This window comes from Lynx canadensis, chromosome C1 (genome assembly GCF_007474595.2).
Source record: "Lynx canadensis isolate LIC74 chromosome C1, mLynCan4.pri.v2, whole genome shotgun sequence".
In the NCBI taxonomy this organism is placed as follows: Eukaryota; Metazoa; Chordata; class Mammalia; order Carnivora; family Felidae; genus Lynx; species Lynx canadensis.
The window spans coordinates 192,828,431-192,851,877 of NC_044310.1; the positions used below are offsets into that span (position 1 = coordinate 192,828,431).

Below are 23,447 nucleotides of genomic sequence, written 5' to 3' on the forward strand. Positions count from 1 at the left end.
AAAAACAGAAACAAAAATAAAACCCAACAAACTAAGCACTAAAATTGTTGGTATTTTGTGGTATTGAATGCTGCCATTTTGACTTCTCAGTTATTGGCCTTACTTTAAGGAAGAGATTTGTCCTACCAGAGTTTAGGCTGTTTCAGTATGTGACTGCTGCTGTATACCCCGGCTCTTCACAGATAAATGGATACTTCTAAAGTGTTTTAAAGATCATTTATTATTGCATAGAGGGTCTCCGGAAGCTCACTGTCACCTCTCCTGACACCACTGCAGATAAATTCCGCAGATAAATTTGTATCTGTAGTAAGATTTACCTTCCAACTGTAATTGATTTTTAAATAATTTGTCAGACACTCATGGAACTCCTGATTTGCCCCAGATTCTGTGCTCAGCAGCTGGAGGTGGGAGGAGTAAGAGTCCTCCTTTTCCTGGAGAAGCTTACTTTCTAAGGAGGGGGACACCCTGTAAGCAATTGATAGCATGTAACAAGTGGCAGATGAGCTGTGTGAGTGTACAGAAAGAGAAATTTTGTGGTGTGGCTACTGGCAAAGGTATCCTTCCTTGGAGGTAGATGAGATCAAGCTTGCTGAGACATGGAGGAAGAAAAAGACATTGTAGGCAAAGAAAGCAGCATGAGTGAGGCAGGCACGTATAGAATAGAATAGAATTAATAAAAATTTTAAATGAATGGAAAGTATTCTGAGGTTCTCACCTGAGTAATGCGATGGCAATCTTATTCAAACATGAAGTCAAAGTTAAGTTGTTGTAAGCTGTTTTATCTGTTTTTGGATGTGAGGGAATCTTAAAGCAATACTCTTACCCTCCAAATAAGGAAACTGAGGCCCAGAGGGACCTATGGCCCTTCGCTTATTAGTGATAGAGCAGCCCTGGTACAAACAGCCTCTGACTTTAGGACGTTTGTTTCATCACACTGTCTCCTGAACTGACACATTTGTTGATGGCTTTCATTTACTGCGATAAAATGTTTTTGCATCAATATTCTACAAGGCATTACATTTTATTGTAGTAAATGAATAGTAGAAATGGAAGTCTCAGCTGCTTTTCATTGCTTAAGAAAAAAAAAACACTGAAGTCTTATTCTAAACTTTTTACCTTGTTATAAAGGGAATTTATAATAGGTGCTTATCAGGTTTGATAATAGGTAATTTATCAAGGGCAGTAGTTCATAACCCATTACTTAAACCTCATGTGGGAATTTAGAGTATCCACTGGGTTTCCCATAGCACTGCACATGATAGCACACTCAAGCAGTTCATGAAGTATAAGAAAAAACGTAATGCTTTATCGTTTGACATTTTAACCGAGGAAAAAACACACTTTTATAGGTTTAACTTACTGTGACATTTTCTTCTATTTCCCTTCCCCTTCAGGTATCTCCAGGGCAGCTTACTAAAAAGTATAGCTCATGCTCAACAATATTTCTAGATGACAGCACAGTCAGCCAGCCTAATCTTAGAACCACAATAAAATGGTGAGTACAACTAGGTTGCCAAGGGCTGAGTGACAGACCCCCTTATGCTAAAACAGCATCCTAGCTATACTTGGTCATTTCAGTCACTTGATTGTCCTTTTCAGTGATCAGGTTAAGAAACTGGTATCACTTTTATATTGCTTTCAAGGACCTAAATCTGAGTATTCAATTTCCATTTTAATCTTAGAGTACCTGGTGGAAGGGAAAGCCAGTTAGCAAATAAGAAATCCCAGAGAGAGTGCACCTCTTACTTGGTGCATTTCTGTTGTGAAGACATTGTTGAACATGATGAGGAGAGGGAGAGGTGCTTTTTATTGGGTATTTCTAGGAAAAAGTATTTCTTTATGAGTCATAAGTCTAAAACAACGTGTATTACTTTGGAAGCTACTCTTGAAAGAAGGAACAGTTTGTCCCCTACTGGCACCAGAGTGTATCTACATTTAAACGTAATTGAATTTTTGTCAGATTTTCCCTATCATGCGTTTTTTTACCCTGCCCTTTTTCTGTGTGAAAATTAACTTCTCCTTCCTATCTCTCAGAGAGGGGGAAAATAAATATCGAGCCTATCTTAAGGAACAAATTCTTCATGCTTTATGGATGGGATTTGCTCAACTGGAAATTTTAACTTAGTAGATATACTTAATTTTAATGTTGTATGTGTGTATGGATACAGAAATATATCTCCAGGCCCCACTGTATCAGTCCATATATAAAAAAAGTACAGCAGAGAACAGAGATGGTTTTGGAAACATAGCTGGTCAGGTTTATAGTTCAGCAAACATGAACAGCGTTGTGATGATGACAAATATTCCTTAATTTCTGAGAGCACTTCATAATCCACAGTTGGAGTTGCACTTTCGGAACACCCTAAAGATGAACCTTTCAAGCTTATTTAAGAGGAAAAAATAAAACAGGATGCAGTGCTTCTTGACTTCTTTGAGATTGGCCAAGGAACATTTATTAATGTCTCTTTGAGACAGGAGTGTGGATTTTCCAGAACACAGTATGGAAACACTACTTCAAAATATTAATATTCTCATCTTTACTTTCATTTTTCAGTATTCAAAACAGTTAGCTTTTAACTTATTTTTTTCTAACATACCAAGCTTTTTCAGCTACTTAAATTATTAGTAACTTCTACTTTAATTACAGACAGCAGGTTCACAATCACAAAAATGTAACTTTCCTCTCTCCCTTATAAATAACAGTAGTTGAGATTAAATTGTGTTTCAGCAAAACCTGAGCCCCAAAAGTCTAAAATCCTGAGTTTTTGCACCTAACAAGTGATCACTGAATGTTTTTATTCAGCCAAGACACTAAACCCACGTGTAAAAGAACACTTTACCTTGGCTAGAGTCCCCAGCTTTTGAGTTCAAAAGATTCTAATGTTTTAGTATATAATTCAAAAGTGGTTTTAAAGATTAATCTTGCTCAGACAAGTAGGTTTCATACTTGTTTCTCCCAACTTAGTCTAATTTGTGGAAGTACATTAAATTTAATTTGCTCTAAGTTTAAAAAATATTGATTCAGTGCATTCATTATTGGTGAAATAAAGGTTTACTGAGAAAATTAATAGGGCAAAGTGGCTTTTAGGAATGATTTTGAAAAATGTTTACATTGGGGTAGGGCATTGTTCTCAGTGGGGAGGGGGGCTATTAGAATCACACAACTTTTTTCAAGATCTGTGTTTCCAAATACATGCATTTTCCCCTCCCCCACCACACTCTCACAACACTTTTGATAGGCTGAGGAAGGATAGGGGGCATAATTATATGGACAAAAGCATTCTGGATGATTCATTCATTCCCAGATTTTGTTGCACATTGCAATCACCTAGGGACCTTTAAACACCCTTCTGATGCCCAAGTCCTACCCGATGCCAATTAAATCAGAACATCTTGAGGTGGAAGCCAGGCAGTTTTTAAAGCTCCTCAGGTGATCCTAGTGTGCAGCAAGCTTGGGGAACCACTGCCTGGTTAGAGTGTAGGAGAATGAGAACTGCTTCTGACCATCTGTGGGGCTTTGGGCAAGTCAGTTTTTTTTTTTTTTTTTTTTAATTTTTTTTTTTCAACGTTTATTTATTTTTGGGACAGAGAGAGACAGAGCATGAACAGGGGAGGGGCAGAGAGAGAGGGAGACACAGAATCGGACGCAGGCTCCAGGCTCTGAGCCATCAGCCCAGAGCCCGATGCGGGGCTCGAACTCACGGACCGTGAGATCGTGACCTGGCTGAAGTCGGACGCCCAACCGACTGCGCCACCCAGGCGCCCCTGGGCAAGTCAGTTTTAAGCCTTGGTTCCTTATTGGTAAAATGGGTTGTTTCATTAAATGCTACGTAAGGTTTAGTGGTCCTTTTCATCATAGAACTTTGAATTCTGTGATCTTAAAATCAAATTGAAGTTGAAACTGTTTGAAGCACTATAGAAGTATCCATCTTTGATGCTAATAACGTTATAGGCCTTTTTACAAGTGCTCACCCAACAGACCTAGTTAAAATTCAGATTTGCCTTCCCTCAATTGTTTTGAGCTTCATTTTAGATACTTTGAGGGTAAAGGGAAGCATATAACTTAACCAGGAGAACCCCTTTGTTGCCTAATACAAAACATCTGAATAACTTAGGACTAGTGATTTAAAGAGTGTCTGAGAGACTTCTATCTATCTGTTCGTTAATATTTTATTCAAACTAATTTGGAAATACCTGTCATTAAATACTATACTGTGTAGTATGATGCTGCATTGTTAATACCGCTTATTTCGGGATAGCTAGACCTATCATCGATTTTGTGGGTACTTATACTTACCATTAAATTTTCTAATTATGCAAAAGTGATTTTAAATGATTTTATTTGGTACAGAACACTTTAATTTACTCTTAGGGAAATAATGGAAAATGGGTGGGTTGGTGGACAGTGAACTAAATCAACTGAAATGCAGGGCCTAACCTTTCTTTTTTTTTTTTTTTTAATACAAAAACTACATTATGGCTTAAATTTAAGCATGTGTACAAATGATAAAACTTGTACAGGAGGAAAGATTCTGTGGGTAGAAGGACAAATGACAGGGAAAATATGTAATAAATTTATAATTTGTAATTATCAGCCAAAACTTGTCTTCTAACAGCATATTACCTAGCAGTTTGGTCCTCCTATTTTTGCCAAAGCCAACGAACTAAAACAAGGGGGGGAAAGTGCCCATATAAACTGCTCTGAATTAGAGGATTTCAGGGCCACTAGGCCTCTGGGAAGATCCTCTCTCCCTCCCAACCCCTCTTAAGAAAATGTCTTCATGCCTAACATGGTAAAATCAATTGTTACAGTTTTCTTTTTCCCTCCACAGTGTGACCTTAGCAATATACTACCACATAAAGAACAGGTGAGCTCTTTTCAAACCTGTCTTGTTATTCCAGCTAATTTGCTAGATATCAAGTTTAGTGTTAGGTAACAACTATAGATATCATTAGAGTAAACTTATAGAGTGCTTTTATTACAATATTGAGACCCAAAGAGTATTTGTTCCTGTGGGTTATATTTATTGTATTAGAAATTAAATTTGAGAATTAAAAAATTAAATCCACTGTATGTTAAAACATGGTTTTTATGGCACTATTGGAATTTTGAGCTAGACAATTCTTTGGGGGGATTGGCCTGCATATTATAGGATGTTTAGTAGTATCCCTGGCCTCAGCTCACTAGATGCCAGTAGCACCCTCTCCCTCCCTCCACATTGTGTCTCCAGACCTGGCCACATGTCCCCTGGAGAACAAAATCATCCCCGATTGGGAAGCCCAGTGTTAACAGAAATCATATCTTTTATTAAAAAGTAGCTATTATCCACAACAAGAGAGTGAAAAGTATGTCATTGATTTACAGTTTTGCAAATCTCTTTAATATCTGTTTTAATAGAAGACAGCTCATTCTCATACCCTGTCTGTCTTCAGTGATTTGTTTTGAAGAAACACTATGAAGAAGAGCTGGCCTCTTTCAGATACATAGTTGGACAAAGGTGTGCTTTTAAAGCCTTCAGATAACCGTGGATGTTCTATGATGCTGCACCAAAAGTCCACAAGGGCTAGTTTCTTAAATTGTAACAGAATTTTAAATCCTGTCCGTGAATTTGTACTCTGTTAATACATTGATCTATCTATCTTGCACACTGAATGGATCTTTTACGTGTATGTGATTTTATAATAATATGCACTGATCAGTTGGAAAGTACTAGTTCACATTTCTTTATACAGTATCAAAATCTCACTTTTGTTAGTGATACTAACAAAAAAAAGACCAGCAGTCTTACCAGAAAAGTGTTTTAGGTATTGAGAAGCTATCAAGCTCACAGTAGCTGAAGCTCCTATTGAAAGGTACAAGTTTTCCAAAATCCTCATTTTTTTAGCTTGATAGCCTGAATTTTATCATTGGCAACAAATACTTTAGTTATTTCCTTGAAGTTTCAGGCTCACTTTAATTTAAAAAAATTTAAAAAATTTTTATTTTAAAGTAAACTCTATGCCCAACATGAGACTTGAGTTCACAACCCTGCGATCAAGAGTCACGTGCTCTACCGACTGAGTCAGCCAGGCGCCCCTCATTTTGTTCATTTTTAAGAGAATGACTATCAGTTGCGCTTTCAAATAAAGATGGTGCTCTATGAAAAAAGCGGCTTGTTCGGCTCACAACTAAGTCGCAAGTGCTTTTCCTTAACTATCTTCCAGTATGCGGAAGTGTTTCATATATACTTTCTGCTTATTCAGAATATTAGAAGGGTCAAGGCTTAATAACTGTTAAATTTGCCTGCTTTACCAAAGATGTTCTTAAGTACAGCAGAATTTTTTTTCAACTGCAAGTGGCAGTGAAGACTAGAATGACTAGGTACAGTTGGGTACCACTGCCTTGATTCATGCTCAGAACCCAGCAGTTTTACTCCCTTTTATTTTTTTATACAATCACTGCAGATGTCAAAAGTGTATGAGCGAGTAATGTCTTTAATATTTCCCTCGGTTCTGACTTCCTGGGTCTCTGAAAAGGGGAACCCTAGAGACCTGTAGACCACAGTTGGAGAACCACTGTTTAAATGAGCGCAATGTATAAGTGTGGTGAACTTTTAAACAAAAACACTTTGAAAATTAAGAAGAAGATTACATTTTTAACTCAAACTATTGAAGAGAGACAAGAAGAAATACGTGATAAGAATGTGTAATATAGAGAACTACAGAGAGGGAAAAAACAGGGAAAACCATGAATTTCATACTCACATTTATTAAAATTCTGAAGACTTTATTGCCCACCACTATGGCTTTATGAAATGTTTTTCTGTGTTCCAGTGTGTGGTTAGAGAAGTGAAAATATATTGGCTTCAGTAGTGGTGCCGGCTAGGGAAAGTCGGTGTTAAAGGCAACTCTGGCTTGGGCTGGTCATTGTAGGAAAGATTTCACAGAACTTGATGTGTTGAGTAAAAAGAGGTCAGGAAACCCTCTTAAGGCCAGAATATAAAAGAGTTTATAAAACTGTTTGCTTTGTTGAAGGTTAAGCTTCTTCCACTCCCCTCTCTACTCCCAGCAGATATATTACTAAGATATTAATTCCTGAATTAATTTTTTAAATGCATTCTTATTTTATAGAGATGCAAATAGATCCTTGGATATTTTTGATGAGAGATCACATCCACTCACAGTAAGTGTCAGTTTTATTGAAGTTGTATTTTTCTCTCATGCAGTTGTGTTTATTTCATGCTGATTTGATTTGATATTAATTGCTAAAAGAAAATTACTCGCTCCAGCTTGAAGTCAGACTCATCTTTAGTCTTCTTCCCTACCCCATGTTGTGTCATCATTTCACAAAAGGAATGTTGTAGAAGGGATATGAAAGAGTAAGAACGGATTTGCTGCTTTGTCTAATTTGTGAGCCAAAGTGAGTAAACGTACCCAAATAACAGAAAATAGACCTTTTTAAGAGCTAATCTTCAGTAACATCAGACTGTATATATTTATAAATAAACCTAATGAATATGTTATGATCTCTGTGAAGAAAATTAGAAGACTACTTAAATTTTAAATCACTTAAAATAACAGTTTTAAAAGTCACTTTCTCAGGTGCTCTACGGCCACAGGTGGCTGGTGACTGTTGCATAGGTCAGCACACACTTAGTGCCTTGTGGTTACAGGAAACTGAAAATGGTGTTTCAAAGTTGACTGCAGAGAAGTATGACTTGTCTGAACAACCAGACCCTTGAGCCTAAAAATAGTTTGCGTTTGGTTAGATTGCTGTGGGGGGAAAGTAGGAAGGAACACATAACAGATTTTCTGAGGTCGTGCCTGTATTTTTCTTTAATGAATGGTGGTGAGTATTGAATCACTGTGGTATTTTAAGATCCCATTGTTTATATTCAAAAGACTGAAAGGCATGTCACGCAATCAAAATTACTCTAAGGGGCACGTGGGCACAAGTAAAGACTGCTATATTACGGGCACTTAGGTATTTTTCTTTGACAGATATTTACACTGCATTTTCTTCTTCTTTCAGCGAGAAAAAGTTCCAGAGGAGTACTTTAAGCATGATCCTGAACACAAATTTATTTACAGATTTGTTCGTACTCTTTTCAGTGCTGCACAGCTAACAGCCGAATGTGCAATAGTAACTTTGGTAAGATATTTCTTCTTTCCTAAAGCATCTTTAGAAATTTCTATCTTGCGCACAGGGTATGGTCCTGGTTTTCACATAAAAGTAGGTTCCTGAAATGATCATCAGAAATTTATTAGGAGAAACCTATTGAAAGTCACATACACACGTTCGAGTTTAATATAATTTGAGTTTGAGAATAATCATTATTCTTTAAAATGTTGCCATTGCTTTTCTCATCACAAAACAATTGCTATTAAAGGCAGCAGGAGCGATTTCTGGTTTCTCCCTCCATACCTCAGGACACAGATGCACACACAGCACACACATGTTCACACACAGAGGGTGTGCTGGTGGGCGTGGGTAGGATGGGGGCAGTCACAAAACCATCTGGTCCACAGGCAGGCACTCTTTCAATGTAGGTCTCAGCTGAGTCCCAGATTATTTCAGTATTCCCCAGACAGTTCTGACGTGGGTCCTGATTGAGAACTATTGCCTTCAGTTCTCTGTTCCTTGGACGATGGGTGTTAATCCATCCCTGGTGTCCTCTCGTGCCTGCCTGTGAAGTTGCCCAGGGTTATAGTGCCAGAAGGACTCAGAAAGGCTTTGTTAGTCAGCCTGCTAAGCTACAGCTGTGTAAGGGACCTTTGTGTTCTTCATATAGATTCCTGTGATAAGATTTTATCATTTGAAAAATAAACTCTATTTAAGTGAGAGGTGGTTGGGATTATTTTTACTCCTCCCTACAGCAGACCTATAGTGGAGGCTTACCCGCATGGTCTGTAGGGAAAGAATACTTAGGTCAATGCCTGCACTCCCTTCCTATCCAGTTAGAATTCAGGAGAGGAGGCTTATGCTTTTGAAGAGAGACCCCTCTGTGGGCACTCAATCAGACAGGCCTTTTCATTGAACTATAAACCATTTGGAGTGCTTAGCCCATGCTGGAGAGGGGCAGCAGTGGTGCTTGCATCTGAAGAGCCAGGTGATGCAGGAAGGAGAATATCTGGAATGGAAGAAGGGGAATTCTGTGTTAGGTTAAGTGTGACATTACCGTGAGACAGCAGAGTGATCTTGTCTGGTCATCACTGGAATAGATGGAATCGAGCATAAACCTGAGCTCTAGAGGTAGGGAATTAAGAGTAGTAGAGAAAAGTATAGACTAACAAGTGGATAGAAGGTAGACCTGGAAGGACTAACAACATATGAGGGACAGGTCCTCAGAGGAGCGGCTAGAGTGATAGGAGAGAGAATAATAGTGGTAGGACCAGGAGAGAATAATAAAAGAGATGCCAAGATGAGAGGTTCAGTTCAAGGAGAGCGTGGTGCAGATGCCAAATGCTGCCAGTTGCTCATTCCATACCCACTGGATACCTCATCACTATTCCCAGTGTTGGAGGTAGAGGAGACAACAGGTTGAATAAAGGTCTTGCCTTTTATATGGCTTATATTCCAGTGAGGAAGAGAGAAGTGTGTGTTTTTTTCAAGTGAGCATTAACCTAAACATTTCAGGCAGTGGTAAATACCAAGAGAAAGCAGGGTACAGTGATTGGAGGGGTTGCCATATTAGACTGATCGGAACAGCCTCTTTAAAGAAGTAGCGCTTGAACCGTGACCAAACTAAACTGGGGAAGATGATGAGCAAGACTCTGAGATGGGAACACATCTTGCGTGTTCAGGGAACAGCAAGTGTCCACTGGTCAGAGTGAGGAGTGAGGGGAAGAACATGGAAGATGAGGTCACAGAAGGGCAGTGCCGTATCTCATGGGGTCTTAAGGCTTACAGGCTGTGGGAAGAAGGTAAATTGTTATTTGTTTGGTGGGAAGCCTTTAGCAGATCTTCCCCCACGGGTATGAAGTGCTCTTAATTTAAGAGGCTGTCCTGGCTGCTCTGGGGAGAATAGACTGTAGCGATAGTCAGCGTGGAGGCAGAGAGGTCAGGAGGCTGTGACAGTGATACAGCTGAGGAGTGACAAATAGAATAGAAATCAGCCAGATTACCAATGAGGGTAGAGATAACAAAAATTGCCAATGGATTGGAGCAGGATTAATTTAAGGGAGGTTTGGGCCCCAGCAAGTAGGTGAATGGCAGTACCCTTTGGGTTATTGGGCAAGGCTGAGGGAGTAGACAGTTGGGGTGAAGAGCTCTGGTTTCTATGTGTGAAAGCACCAGTAACCTCCTGAGTGACAGGGGCAGGGGGGCATACTGCCCAGGGTTAAGACAATGGGAGATGAGAAGCCAGCAGGGGGCATTTTCCCATGAGCAAAACTGAAGGAAGCTTTGTGCTGGGGGGCGGGGAAGGGCAGGTTAGGCTGGGGGGCAATGTAAATACATTCACATTGGGGGAAATCTCTGGCAAAGAGGGAAACATTCTTCAAGAAGAGGGAATTGTGAGATGGGATCACGGAAAAAAGAGTTCACTTCAGTGAGAAGAAACCTCCCTTCCACTGACACTGTAGAGCCGGGGGCATGAATGATTGGGCAGGTTCCAAGTTTGCCAGGGAAGGTGATAGGAAATCAAGACATTGCCAGTGTCCTACACATGCCTCTCATTATTCCCGTAAAGTAGAGAGTGAACCTTGTTGTAAGCAAGGGTCGTTCTTAGGACACCTGAGAATGCTGGGTTTTGGGGGTCGGGAGCAAGATTTCACTAAGAACATGTAGTGTTCAAGAACCACTTGTTTTTGAAAACACAGTTGAGTTTGGACAATATTGCAAATCTGAGCTGGCAATCTGACAACCTTCAGACAGTAAACATAACTCTAAAATTGGACTTTTCTTCTTGTCAGATGGCACCCTTCTTCTTCAGAGCACCCTTTGAGGTAACGAATCCTAGCTTAGCTCTGTAATCTCTACTCAGCTGCTCACTCCACCCCGGTCTTTGCAGACTGGGCATTTGATACACAGTAAAAGAAATCATGAAATCACCTCATAGGCGGCTTTAGAGAAGCCCCAGTGATCTAGAACCTGGCAGCTGTGAGCCCTTTAAAACCAACAGAATTGAGTACGCTGTAGGTTGTGTAAGACAGGGTGAATTATCACGAAGGGATAATAGAGATGTGAAGGAGAGGGGCCAGGAGGACTGTCCTTTGTATGTGCCTATGTTCCCGTAACAGACACTAAATAGGGGATTACTCGACAGTTGGAAAGACTGGCCCAGGCACACCTGTTGCTACTTCCTGTCCTGCTGTGCCACGCAGCAGCCACTGGGAGGCTCTCTTGACCACCAGTTTTTATCTCCAGGCTCATGCCGCCAAAGGACTGCTTGTGAAAAGGGGAAGGCAAACATGTGCTCAGTATCACCAGGGTTTTACATATTCAAGTATTTGTACATTACCATGTAACCACCAGCCAGCTTTGGTACACAGCACATGGTAGGCCATCAGGTTTATTGAACGGCTTGAATCTACAATCGGTTGTACTGAATCTTTTCCCTTTATGAATGGGAAGGTTAATAGCCCGGTGCCTGTCTTCAGGATGCCCTTTGCTGAGGCGTCCAGTCATTCCTGTGACCAAAACTGGGCTGGAAATCCGCAGGGGCAGAGTAGGCAACAAGTATCCGACCTACAACTGTGACCTGGCCTCTGGCTTTGGCTGGCGGAGCAAAGTCTTTGTAGAACCTAAGACTAAAAGGCATGTCAAAAACAGATGAAATCTGTCATTCCTAACAGTTCTTATCACAGCACTTAAACTGAACTAAAATGAAAGACCAGTGCTCTACTTTTGCAGGTTTACTTAGAAAGGCTTTTAACTTATGCTGAGATCGACATTTGTCCCACTAACTGGAAAAGAATTGTTTTGGGAGCCATTCTTCTTGCCTCCAAGGTTTGGGACGATCAGGCTGTATGGAATGTGGACTACTGCCAGATCCTCAAGGACATTACAGTTGAGGACATGTGAGTTTGTAAGGTTTTGGTGAACTTTCTAACCATTTTTCAGTGCCTCCTTTGCTCCGGTAAAGTTTACATTTTAAGAATATTTTTAAAGGTTACGTTGTGCAGACAACTGCAATAGGCATTAAAATTACATACTATCCGGCTATGGTATAACAATTCATATTTCCCCATCATTAATTGATAGGTCTTGATGTGTTACTTGTAATAATCTCCTTGGTAAATTGAAGTGTATTTTTCTGGTGGTTTTTGGCATACATTTTACAGGCTTACTATCAACACAGTACAATACATATCTTCATGGCTCTCTTCAACCTGCCTACGCGTTCCAGCCCATCTTTAAGAGGCATATGTCTGGCCTTTGAGATAAATGTTTGGCCACTGTTAAGGCCTTAGGGCCTCTAGACTATAGAGAGGTTATACCTCACCCTGACTCAGCTTTTGCTGGTCTTTCCTTTTTATCTCAAGTTCTGTTGTTACAGAAACCATGGTACAAAAGTAGCCACATGTATGAAGGTTTCAGATCCCTGTTCTTCTGCCTCCTCCCCTCCTAGGTGTATTGCTCCTGTTTAAAAATAGCTCTGAGAAGTTCGGGAGCTCCTGTTTCTCTGGCATCCCTGGGACATCACCCGCTGCCCATCCCATTGAAGAGTCTCCGGGGCACTCAGCAACCACAGTAGTGCCTCGTGGGGCTTTCGATTAATCCTGAGGGTGCCCCCCACAGATGACATGTGAACATGGGAGTGAAGTGCCAAACTCAGCGAGGGCTTTCGATTTGGCCACCCTGGCTTTTGTGAAGGTCCCCGAGGATGGTAGGCAGAATGAGCCAGAGAGGGATTCGCAGTAGACTCTCGGAGTGCCCCCCTGAGAGCGAACATGTCTTTGTGGGTGGCATTGGAGAAGATGTGGAAGAACATGTCCTGATTATACAGAACAGCATAGGAAGATTAAGATCTTGGCAGGCAGTGGCAAGTTTGTGTTTGTTACCTTTCCCTGTTGTTCTAGATAAGATCGTCATTCAGAATTACCAAAGTGCATATTTACAGCTGAAGTGAGGGTACTTCTGACTAGGAGAAGGGACCAGTCATTGTCGGTGGCAGTCAGAATGGCTTTTGAGAACAGCGTGGACGGAGTGGGTGTGGACATACTGCTTGCGGCCCCAGTAGCAAATGGTGTAATGGCAAATAATGGATTTGAAATGAATAAAAGTGGTTTGGGAAGTCGCAGAAGCTAAAGAGACTTTGATCACCACTGTTGTCAGTCTTCAAGCTCTGGTCCCTTAAAGGAAGAAAAACGTGTAGTCCTGAACACTAGCCCTGCCGTGGCGGCAGCTGAGAACCCGTGTTGAAGCTGGCTGGGCCTCTGATTCCAGTGAGAACATCAGAGCCCGCTGGGAAGTGTGGAAGCTCGTAAGAGCGAGTTCCAGGAGCAGTGGTGGCAGTGTCTAGCCACAGGAAGACTCGTTGTAAACAAGTTTTTTACACGATCAGAGAAGCACCAGGAGCTATGTTTATAATAGGTTGTTTTGTTTACGGTCTTTGGAAACTGGAAAGTATCACAACGAAGTGTTTAATACACATTTGTGTTGTCCCCCTGCTGTTGCCTTCAATGTGTAATGGTCTCATTTTGAGTCTCAATTGAAAAATTGCTGTCTATCCACTTTTTCTTCGCACTTTCTAGCATCCACGCTTTAGAATATATTCCCTTCAAAAGAGTAAGTTAAACTGAGCAGCTGCTCTTCAGAAAATTTGCTGTGCCCGTAAATGGTGTGCTATTCAGCCATCTAGCTATTTAAAACACAACCCAGAAGACGCATATCCTATAGGCATAATGCTTTTCTTCGGTGATTAAACCTTGATTATAGACATGTTAATCCTATGAAGTACTGTATTTCTACACAATTAAAATGTATTAGTGGAGGAAATATAAAAGGGATAGTGAAGTGCATTTATTCCTGTAGTAAATTAAGTCCTGATTAGCTCATTATCAAAACATTATCTGATTTACATTTCTATAGACTTGCAGCCATATGAACAGGAAATTAAATTTGGAAGTAGGTTCGATTGGGTTTAAAATTCAACAAACGAGCACCTCATCTCTTCTGTTCATATTCTGAATGTTCTCCATACAGGAGAGCATCAGGCATTTGTCGATCTGTCCAGTGGATTAAAATATTAAAACCGAGAAACCAAATAGGTTATAAAATTAGCCTCTTGCGTTTTTTCAGGTATTTGCCATTTTTATGTATTTCCCTAAAAGGATTACTGTGAACATGGTAAATTTTAAATTTATTAAATATTTGGCAAGGAAGCTGTAAAGTCACGTGTAGCAGAGGACTGCTCCCAACACTTTCCTTTCCTGTTTTATTGAACTCGCCCCAGGCGGCTGTGTTCACACTCTGTTCTGACAGGGGGTGGTGACACATCTTGGGGTTGCATTCCCAACATGAGACATGCTGTTGGAGTCCAGTGCTCTATCAGAGGTCCTATCGTAAAGTGAGTTGACTAGCCATGACATCTCTTTGATCGTTCTGCCTGTCAGAGTTTAAAAAGTACATCCTGTCCTGTCATAGTGACAATCTCTTGCCCTAGTAACAGAAACTTACATTTATGAATGCCCTTTGGCATAGTCCCATGCACTGGGGGAGGGGATTCCCTTTTCCATCGAATGTAGCTTATTTATTTATTTATTTATTTGAGATGAATCCTTGTTGCTTCAAGAGTTTTTCCCCCTCAGAGATAATAGCAGTGGCTCTCGATGGATCCATTTGTTGCCGTGGTGATGTGCCCACTCCTTTTGTTGGCGCGTCTCTACTTCAATAAGCCCCTTCCTGTTATCGGCCCGGTGAAAATGTCTGCAAGTTCTTCAGAGCTAATAAACAGCACACATCACTCCTTTCATCTGATCACTATAGTGGGGCCTTGTGAGTGAGCGTGGAGCATGAATCGTACAGCTGCACTAATGGAACTCTGAAGAATGAGCCCCTGAGTCAGCAGCAGGAGTGCATAAGAGGGCCATAACCTCTTCCCCCTTGTCCCAAACTCAAAGTGCTGGGATGCAGAAAGGACCACAAATAGCTGTACCTTGTTGGAGCATTAGTGTATTAATCCAGCCAGGGAGCCTTTATTTGTTTCAAAACAGAATTTAGAGCTCTCCTAGTAGCTCAGAATGATAGTTTTGAAGATAGCCCAGTTGACTAAAATTGTCCTGTGTTGGTTTTGTCTCTTCCCCCAGGAATGAGATGGAAAGGCATTTTTTGGAGCTACTTCAGTTTAATATTAATGTTCCCGCCAGTGTTTATGCCAAATACTACTTTGACCTTCGCTCCTTAGCAGACGACAACAACTTGAATTTTCTGTTTGCTCCTCTTAGCAAAGAAAGAGCACAGAACCTAGAGGTAAGGCTGTAAAGTCATGAGTCAGGCTTTTCTGTCAGCCACCAAAAAACCCACGTCGGTGGCTAAATCTCATTCAGCAGTGATTCGCAAAACGGAAAGCTTTTCAATAAACACATCGAAGAGCTTATTAACCCTTTGGCAGCATTTTTCCGGTGTCTTTTATGATTTATATAAAGGCTTCACATCATTTCAAAGAAGTATATAGGTATCTCTTCTGTGACCATAATTCAGAATATCTTAAATCAGATTTAACCTGTTCTTAATGGTTTTCCATTTGATCCATTTGAACCTCTACCCTTCCATATAACCATTCGTGAATAATGTATGGTTGTATCCCTAATCATGTCTACATACATAATCGACTCACTGCTCTTAACTGTCTTTTACTCGGTTTGCAAATTCATGCTGGTGTTTTCTATAGATAGCACAGTTCAATCCCGTGAGTTTATTAAGCATAGCATTAGTGGCTCACCTGAGAGACCTGTACTTAGACTGTATATCGCGTGTTTCATGTTTCCAGTACTGGTGTAGGGCTTTTAATGGAAATGGTAACATACCGGAGACAAAGTAGCACGTATGCCTTATCACTGTTGGTGAGCGTACAGCAGAAGTAGTCACAACTGAAATTTCAAACACATTTACAATGGACACTTTTGGGGGTACCTTGGGTGGCACTTTGCAATCAGGTATTTTCTGCCCTGGTTGATGTGCAAGTGAAACAGCCCTCTTTGGCACTTCAGGCGTTAGACCTCGTACCTTCCAATCAAGTCCAGCACGTGTCTGCCCTGGGAGAATTTGCTGAGAGTATGTGATAATCACTGCAGACTGGAAAGACGTTGACTAGCTGAGAAAATGCTGATTTTTGCCCAGGTCCATGTTCATTATGTTGAAGGAGCAAGTGTGGTGCTGTTAGGAGCCTGTCACAATACGTTTCACATCTTTGGAACCCAGTTTTTAAATTCTTCTTTGCCCCAAGGATCAATCATAGCCTCTTAAGGATTTTACCTTAGTGAATTGGCAGGAAGGAGCATCCCCAGAATCTGGGAGCATAGACCCCAGCTCTCCAAGGTAGCAGTAACTGTGAAGTATCTGAAGGAGTGTGGCTGTGTGGCTTACCAATGATGCTTTTTTTTTTTTTTAAGGTTTTTTGTTTTTAAATTGTTCTTGTGTTCTGTTTGACTTTCCAGGCCATTTCCAGATTGTGTGAAGACAAATACAAAGACTTGTGCAGAGCTGCTATGAGAAGGTCTTTCAGCGCTGATAATTTCATTGGTGTTCAGCGCTCTAATGCCATCCTCTCTTAAGGGAGGAAGGAGGGGTTGTAACATCACGAACCCCTCACCTACAAGGACTGGAGAAATACCACCTCTCCTGCTCAAAAACCAGCAAAGTTAGTATTTTCATCTAAAAGAAAGTCAAGAGACTCGTGGACCGCAAGGATTATGCTCATAGGAAAGAATGGAACTTGTCAATGCAACACACTCGTTTGTCCTTTTTAATGTAAACAGAGTTACAAAAACCACTCCAAAGCAAAAGCTCCAACCCACACACAGATATTTGCTTACTATGTAGGCTTATAGCTGTGAGCTAAGTGAGGTTTTAAAATTTTTAGACAAGACACTAACTACATAACTTTTATGTTTTTCTATTTTTCTTGCCCCTCCCTCACACTGCTGCATATTTCTTTAGAATCAATGCAGTATTACCATTAAAACATGGGACTCCTAACAACTCATAAAGCCACTTAGGAACAGACTGTAGCGTTGTGAGGTATCGAAGGGTTCTTCCTCCCTACTTTACCATTGAAGCTGCTGGTCGTTATTGGCAATCAGTTTAAACCAAAAAGCTGCCGAATAACACCTGTCGTTCAAATTCTTTGCAAGCACTACTTATTAGCATTATTAGTATGTTTGGGATCATAAACAAGAGAAAGTACGTTATCGATTATCTACTTCTGTTGGGTCCACGCTGCATTTCTTGTGAACTATAATGGTGCTTCTCATTTTCTGACGATTTTCCTCTTTGTTAAATGTGTGTATTAAAATATATTTTCATAATTCCAACCAACATGGTGGTCCAGTGGTAACAAGCAGGTAGTGAAATAGAAGGTGTCCTGAAAATCTTATTGCAACTTTCAGCTTAAATATGGTGTGCTTGGGCCCTCCAGGGCCCTGCTGAAGTATAAATGCCACAGACTTACAAAGTATCACTTGAAAGTTTAATTACATTTCTAGTAAACTTCTGTAGTTTTGTAAATTTTAAATATTAAGCTTTTAATTTTAATTTTTTGTTTCAGCCCCTCTTGAAGATGGCAAACATTGGCTGAAGCAAAAAATTAAAATTAGAAGTTTAATATTTAAAATTTACAAAACTAGTTAAGTTTACAAGAAATACCTAAACTTTTAAATGGTGTTTTGTCAGTTTATAGCATTTATACTTCCACAGGTATCAAAGCTTAAAGTTGCACTAAGACTTTTAAAGATACCTTGTACCTTCATAGACATGCCCTCCCCTTTGAAAGTAGTCCTTTGCAGGGCTATGCCGTTTACCTGCTTTGATCACCTGAGTTTCTTTTTTCTAGATTTGGTAAGGATTATGAAGAGCAATGGTAATTCACATGTAATAAACTGAAAGGAATTGGACTCTAATAGTAGTGATATGAAAGTAGGGGATAGGAAACCGCTTTTCTATCCTACGTGTTAACCTGGCTGGAGATGTCTCGTTTCAAGTCCTGCTATTTAAGAGGAACCCTCACCTCAGGCTTTAAAGGGCAGGGAGTTAAGAAATCAATCTTCTAGGACATTGGTAATGATGTCACCTAAACTTGAAATGTTAAAAAAAAAAAAAGAAAAAAGAAAAAAAAGATTCGTGTTCTTAACCACGTGAGATCTTTCTGCTACCTTCTCAAATGTAATCCTAGGAATTTTGCCTGTAAACACAGCATTTCTGGGCCAGGAATACTTTCTCTCAGTATAGCAAGGCTTCATATTCTATTGAGTGCTGCAGGTTCCATCATTTTTAAAGGACAGAGACATAAATGATAAATAACAGTATATAAAATATTACAATCTACCACCTCAAAAAAATGTTTTGTGGAGTTCGGAGCTTGGAGATTCAAGTATTGATTACAGTCTTATTTTGAAAAGAATGCTACAACGTATGTGGTTTTTCTTCCTCATGTTTATATTAAAAGAAAAGCTAATAAACTCTATTTTAATTAAAATATGGCTAGTGTGTAACATTCAGTTCACATAGTATTCTAACTGAAATGCTTTCAGTCAGCTCTAATAGGGTCTTAAAGCATTTTCAAACTGACCATTCGTGATGGGTTTGATCCTTGCCTCTGGTTCCAATGTAGTCATGTATTTCTTTGGCTTCTGCTCTTTTGGACCTGCAGGTAGTTTGGTACATTTAAAACCGCTGGCCATAGTGCTCGGAGGCACAGTGCAGTAGATGGCATCTTTCAACGGTTCATTATTGTGCCAAGAGGGAAAAAAGCACACTGAGAGATTCGGTAGAATATACCAGAGAGAAAGGAATTACAGGAATACTGTAGAGTCAGAATGTGAGCTATATGAGGATCTCCAGCAGTTTTGAAAACCTGGAGGCTGGTTGGAAAGGGGAGCCTGGGTGCCTCAGTTGGTCGAGTGTCCTACTCGTGGTTTCAGCTCATGAGATTGAGCCCCCTGTCAGGCTCTGTACTATCAGCAGAATCTTGGGATTCTCTCTCTCCCTTTCTCTCTGTCCCTCCCCCACTCACGTGCTCTTTCTCTCAAAAACTTAAAAAAACAAAAGAAAATGGAAGCACAGGAACATTGCTATAAAAAGAAAAACCACCCACATATTTTGACTTTAATATGCTATCTTCAAACTTAACATTTCAGTGAGAAATATGCCAAATCTCCATAAGGTGTCTGTAAAACTAAGACCCTGCGGCACCTGGGTGGCTCAGTCGGTTAAGCCTCCAACTTCGGCTTAGGTAATGATCTCACGGTTTGAGTTCGAGCCCCTCGTGGGGCTCTGTGCTGACAGCTCAGAGCCTGGAGCCTGCTTCGGATTCTGTGTCTCCCCTTCTCTCTGCCCCATGCTCATGCTCTCTCAATTAAAAAAAAAAAAAAAAGTTAAAAACTAAGACCCTGTCCACTCGAGCAATGCTCAGTAAACTGAGAGTCTGGCCGTATTCCCTTCCACCTTCATTCATTACCGAAGGTCACATCATCAGCTAATCACTTTGTTCTTGAGAAACTGCTGGTGAGGATAAATGATCTGATTTCATTTAAAAGGGAATTGTGTCTCAAAACACTGTTAAGACTGTCTCCCCTTTACTATGCCAGCCACTAAGCAGAAATGCTGACACGAGGGGTCAGATGTTAAAGTCTGGCGGGGGGAGGAACACTGTGTAAGACTAGCTTCAAGAACAAGCTGGTAGCAGGAGAACCACAAATTACTCTCTCCCCTTTGGTTTTAATTCTAGGTGGCAATATAGCCATTGTGATAAAGGAGAAGTCAAGTCAACTTAGGGTAAAGATAATAAACATCACTGGAAGCTGGTAGGTTCTCTGACAAATGTTGCAGGGTCTGGAAACCAGTTGCTAATGGGGTAGTACCTATGGCAGTTTTCTCAGGGTTTTATACCTGGGAAGGGTTATATCGAACCATCTCGTCTCATTTATCTTCAATTTTAGTTTTTCTCAGTGAAATTTTAACTCTGATATATTGTGAACTGAGCCTTTAAGTATTCTTTCCTTTACAAGGGAAAGACAAAGGTCTGAAATCTATGTTTGAACCAAATGAAATTGCCATCTCTGGAGGTAAAAAAAAAAAAAAAAAAATGCTTGCCTATCAGCAGTTTCATATGGTTCATTCTAAGATTCTTCGGGCCCAGTGCTTCTGGTTAAAGAGAAACTCTCCCTGCTGTATCAGATTCCATCACGACCTTTTCTTTGACATTTACGCTGAATGTGCCCCATATGCTCATACATTACTGAAATCCAACACCACTTAATCTTGGTTTTGTAACAGTGTGAGGTTCATCTCTTGGTTTAGTTTTCCTGTATGTATAAATACTACTGGATTTAAAGGAAAAACATGCTGAAGCCAGTATTCACAGGAAAATAATTCCCTCTGTATTCAGGTTATACAATGTTTTTTGGAAAAGTTTAGCTACAGCATAGAAGTTAGCTAAATTGGTCTTTCATCACCGAAACTTCTCTCTAGTCACACGTAAAACGACTACAGCTGTTCCCTCAACCAGAGGCTGCATCCTGGAGTGTGGAGCTGCTTGGAAAAGCGCTCGGCAGCCGGCAGCCACTCCCAGGTAAGCGCTCGTTTCTGTGCAGAATCTAGATTACACGCAGCATCTAGCAAGTTAAGGACCTGATTGCCTGAAGTCTTAGCCACATACTGACCTGGTTGGCCAGACACTGTGCCGGCAAGAAAGCAGATCTGGGAACCCTTCGGCAAGGCCTGTTCCTGAGGTACACGGGTGCGGTCGGTTTGGTTTCTGAGGCAGTTTCCACTACCCTGTCTTTAATGGGTTTGGCACATGAGCCAACACGTACTTAATAGGATACAAATTTTAAGAATATCTGTGCTTTAGCATTTATAGGGTGCAGAAAGAACTAAGTGAAATAGTACAGAAATGAGGAATCTCAAATCAAATGAAAGAAGGTTAACGTTCTTTTAAGAGGCAACAGGTTAGGTGGTAATGATGGGAGCTGCTGCGGAGGGAACCACGTCCTCTGAGGGGGGTAGAGAAATTCAGTGATTGCCTCCGGACCTAAAGTCCTCAGGAAGGTTTCCATAGCGTCTACTTCAAGACCGAAAGTCACTCTGCTAGCTTTTTCTTAAAACACCTATTCCTTCCTCCTCTTACCCTTCTCAGTTCTACCCACCTTGTCTTCTGGCACCCAGACGGGGCCCCCCGATCTCACTGTGGGGGGAGAGTCTTCCAAGGCACAGCTTCAGCGTGTGCACCTCCCGCCGCTGGTGAGGGTCCTCCCTCAACAAGACCATCTCCCCGCTCCACCTCTGCTAGTGCCCAGTGTGGTAGTGCGTGACGTCAGTTACTACTGTGACCTATTTCTAAAGCATTTTCATCAGGCTCCAGAAAATACAGGACTGTGGGGCTCCCAGGCTGAACCGCCCCTTGTAAGCTCCTACAGTCACCCACTGGAGCCCTCCCCGGGTTCCCCAAAGCAGCTCCCCACACACTGCCTTTGTTGACTCCCCTGACCTGCCCCCAACCCAAGATGGATCTCCTCACTCCAGGTAGCATCCCCACCTTCCAGCTCCAAGACTCATTTCAGCTGGCATTAGGAACGGGCCCCTCACTTCCTGACGTAACCCCCCTCGTCTCATGGAGGGGATTCCATTCCACCTTTTTAACACCAGCCGTCTACATCCCCCCCTTGTTCTTCAAAACTGCTTCGTCTTCCCAGTGTGAGGATGGGGCGATTGCTCGGTCCTTTACTTGCCCTATTATTTCTCAGGATACGGTCCCCAGACCACCTACCTCTCATCAGCTGAAAGTGCCTATGAAAAACGAAGCTTCTCTAAATGCAATGTGGAGTCCTGTATTGGATCCTGGAATAGATAAAGAACATTAGTGGAAAATCTGGTAAATTCCAAATGAAGTCTGGAGTTAATGGTAACGTGCCAGTGTTGACTTCTTCGTTTTGACAGTGACCTTTGATGACATGTTAGCATTAGGGCAAAATGATTAAGGGGTATACAGGAACTGGATTATCTTTGCAAATTTTCTATAAACATTAAGTCCAAAATTAAGTTTTCTTTAAAAAAAAAAAAAAAAAAGCAGCTTTATGGGCCCCAGACCTACTGAATCTCAATTCCTGGAGCTTAAGCCTGGGAATCTACATTTTTAGTAGGAACTCCAGAAGATTCTATCGATTCGCTTTCCGCTCCATGCCTAAACCGTTGCTTCTTCCTTGCTTTACCTTAACCTGATCTCATCCTTTAGCTCCCCTCAGCCCTAAGATCAGTGCTATTCTGCCTCTTTCACAGATGAGAAAGCTGAAAAACTCAGAGATTAATATGTCCAGGGTCACACAACCCATAAATGGAGGAGCGGGAACTTGAATCCCTTGCTGTCTAGCTGCCAAGTCTTTAAAGACTTGGCATCCATTCTACTGCCTCTCAATCCCATTTCCATTGGTGACAAACTAAAAAGCTCTAAATCACTAAAAGAATTATTACCGGGGCGCTTGGGTGGCTCAGTCAGTTAGGTGCCGGACTTCAGCTCAGGTCATGATCTCAAAGTTTGTGGGTTCGAGCCCCGTGTAGGGCTCTGTGCTGACAGATCAGAGCCTGGAGCCTGCTTCGGATTCTGTGTGTGTGTGTGTGTGTGTGTCTGCCCTTCCCCCCTCTCACTTGCTCAAAAATAAACATTTAAAAAGAATTATTACCAATAATACTCTGGACCCCACCTTTTTCTCCAACCTGCTAAGTCCCTACAGTCCCTTTGCCCTGGCCTGTGGCTTTACTCCTACCCCCTTTTCCACTGGGGAGAAATGAGCAATGAGGAAGCCCTGGGAGGGTGTGCCACCGCCAGAGTCCTGCACATGGAAGGTGCAGCTCTGTTCTTCCGTCAGGATTCAGCTCAACAACGGGGTCTTCCATTCTGCTTCTCCCAACCGTCCTCACTTCTATATGAATCTGACAATGTTCACAGCACTCACTCTGACATTAAATTACATACGCTCATATTGTTGTCCACCTCTTAGATTTGTCTTATCTCCCTCCAACAAAACGTGAAGACCCTAATTACCCGTCTTCGACATACTTATGCCTCAGAGCGATGCTGGAGAACACGGACATCCCAGGCATTAACAGGCGATGGTCCGTGGACTGGGGACTACTCTGCGTTTGGCCAACAGGCAGCCAGGAGAAAGGACTCTGACAATAGTATCTCAGGTTTATCAGGCAGCAGATTATCAGGGAGGTGCCAACTCTAAATCAATTTCTAGCCTCTTCTCTGGGCTCCCTGACTTGTATTCAGGGCTTAATACCAAGTTGTGGATCTAACTGCTGAATG

General features: G+C 41.3%; 1 protein-coding gene across 3 annotated transcripts in view; it reads left to right on the forward strand.

Moving 5' to 3' along the window:
- Positions 1 to 18,617, forward strand: part of CCNYL1 (cyclin Y like 1) — a 36,702-nt gene extending 18,085 nt beyond the window's left edge. Inside the window, exons 4-10 of one of the 3 annotated variants that reach the window (XM_030324736.1) lie at positions 1,395 to 1,495; positions 4,833 to 4,868; positions 7,111 to 7,162; positions 8,012 to 8,131; positions 11,930 to 12,000; positions 15,232 to 15,394; positions 16,582 to 18,617. In XM_030324736.1, coding sequence (XP_030180596.1) covers positions 1,395 to 1,495; positions 4,833 to 4,868; positions 7,111 to 7,162; positions 8,012 to 8,131; positions 11,930 to 12,000; positions 15,232 to 15,394; positions 16,582 to 16,698 — 660 coding nt within the window. In that variant the 3' untranslated portion in view covers positions 16,699 to 18,617. Of the gene's footprint in view, positions 1 to 1,394; positions 1,496 to 4,832; positions 4,869 to 7,110; positions 7,163 to 8,011; positions 8,132 to 11,833; positions 12,001 to 15,231; positions 15,395 to 16,581 lie in introns of all 3 variants that reach the window. The other 2 variants (XM_030324734.1, XM_030324737.1) reach the window with 2 other exon arrangements.
- The last annotated feature ends 4,830 nt before the right edge of the window (positions 18,618 to 23,447 follow it).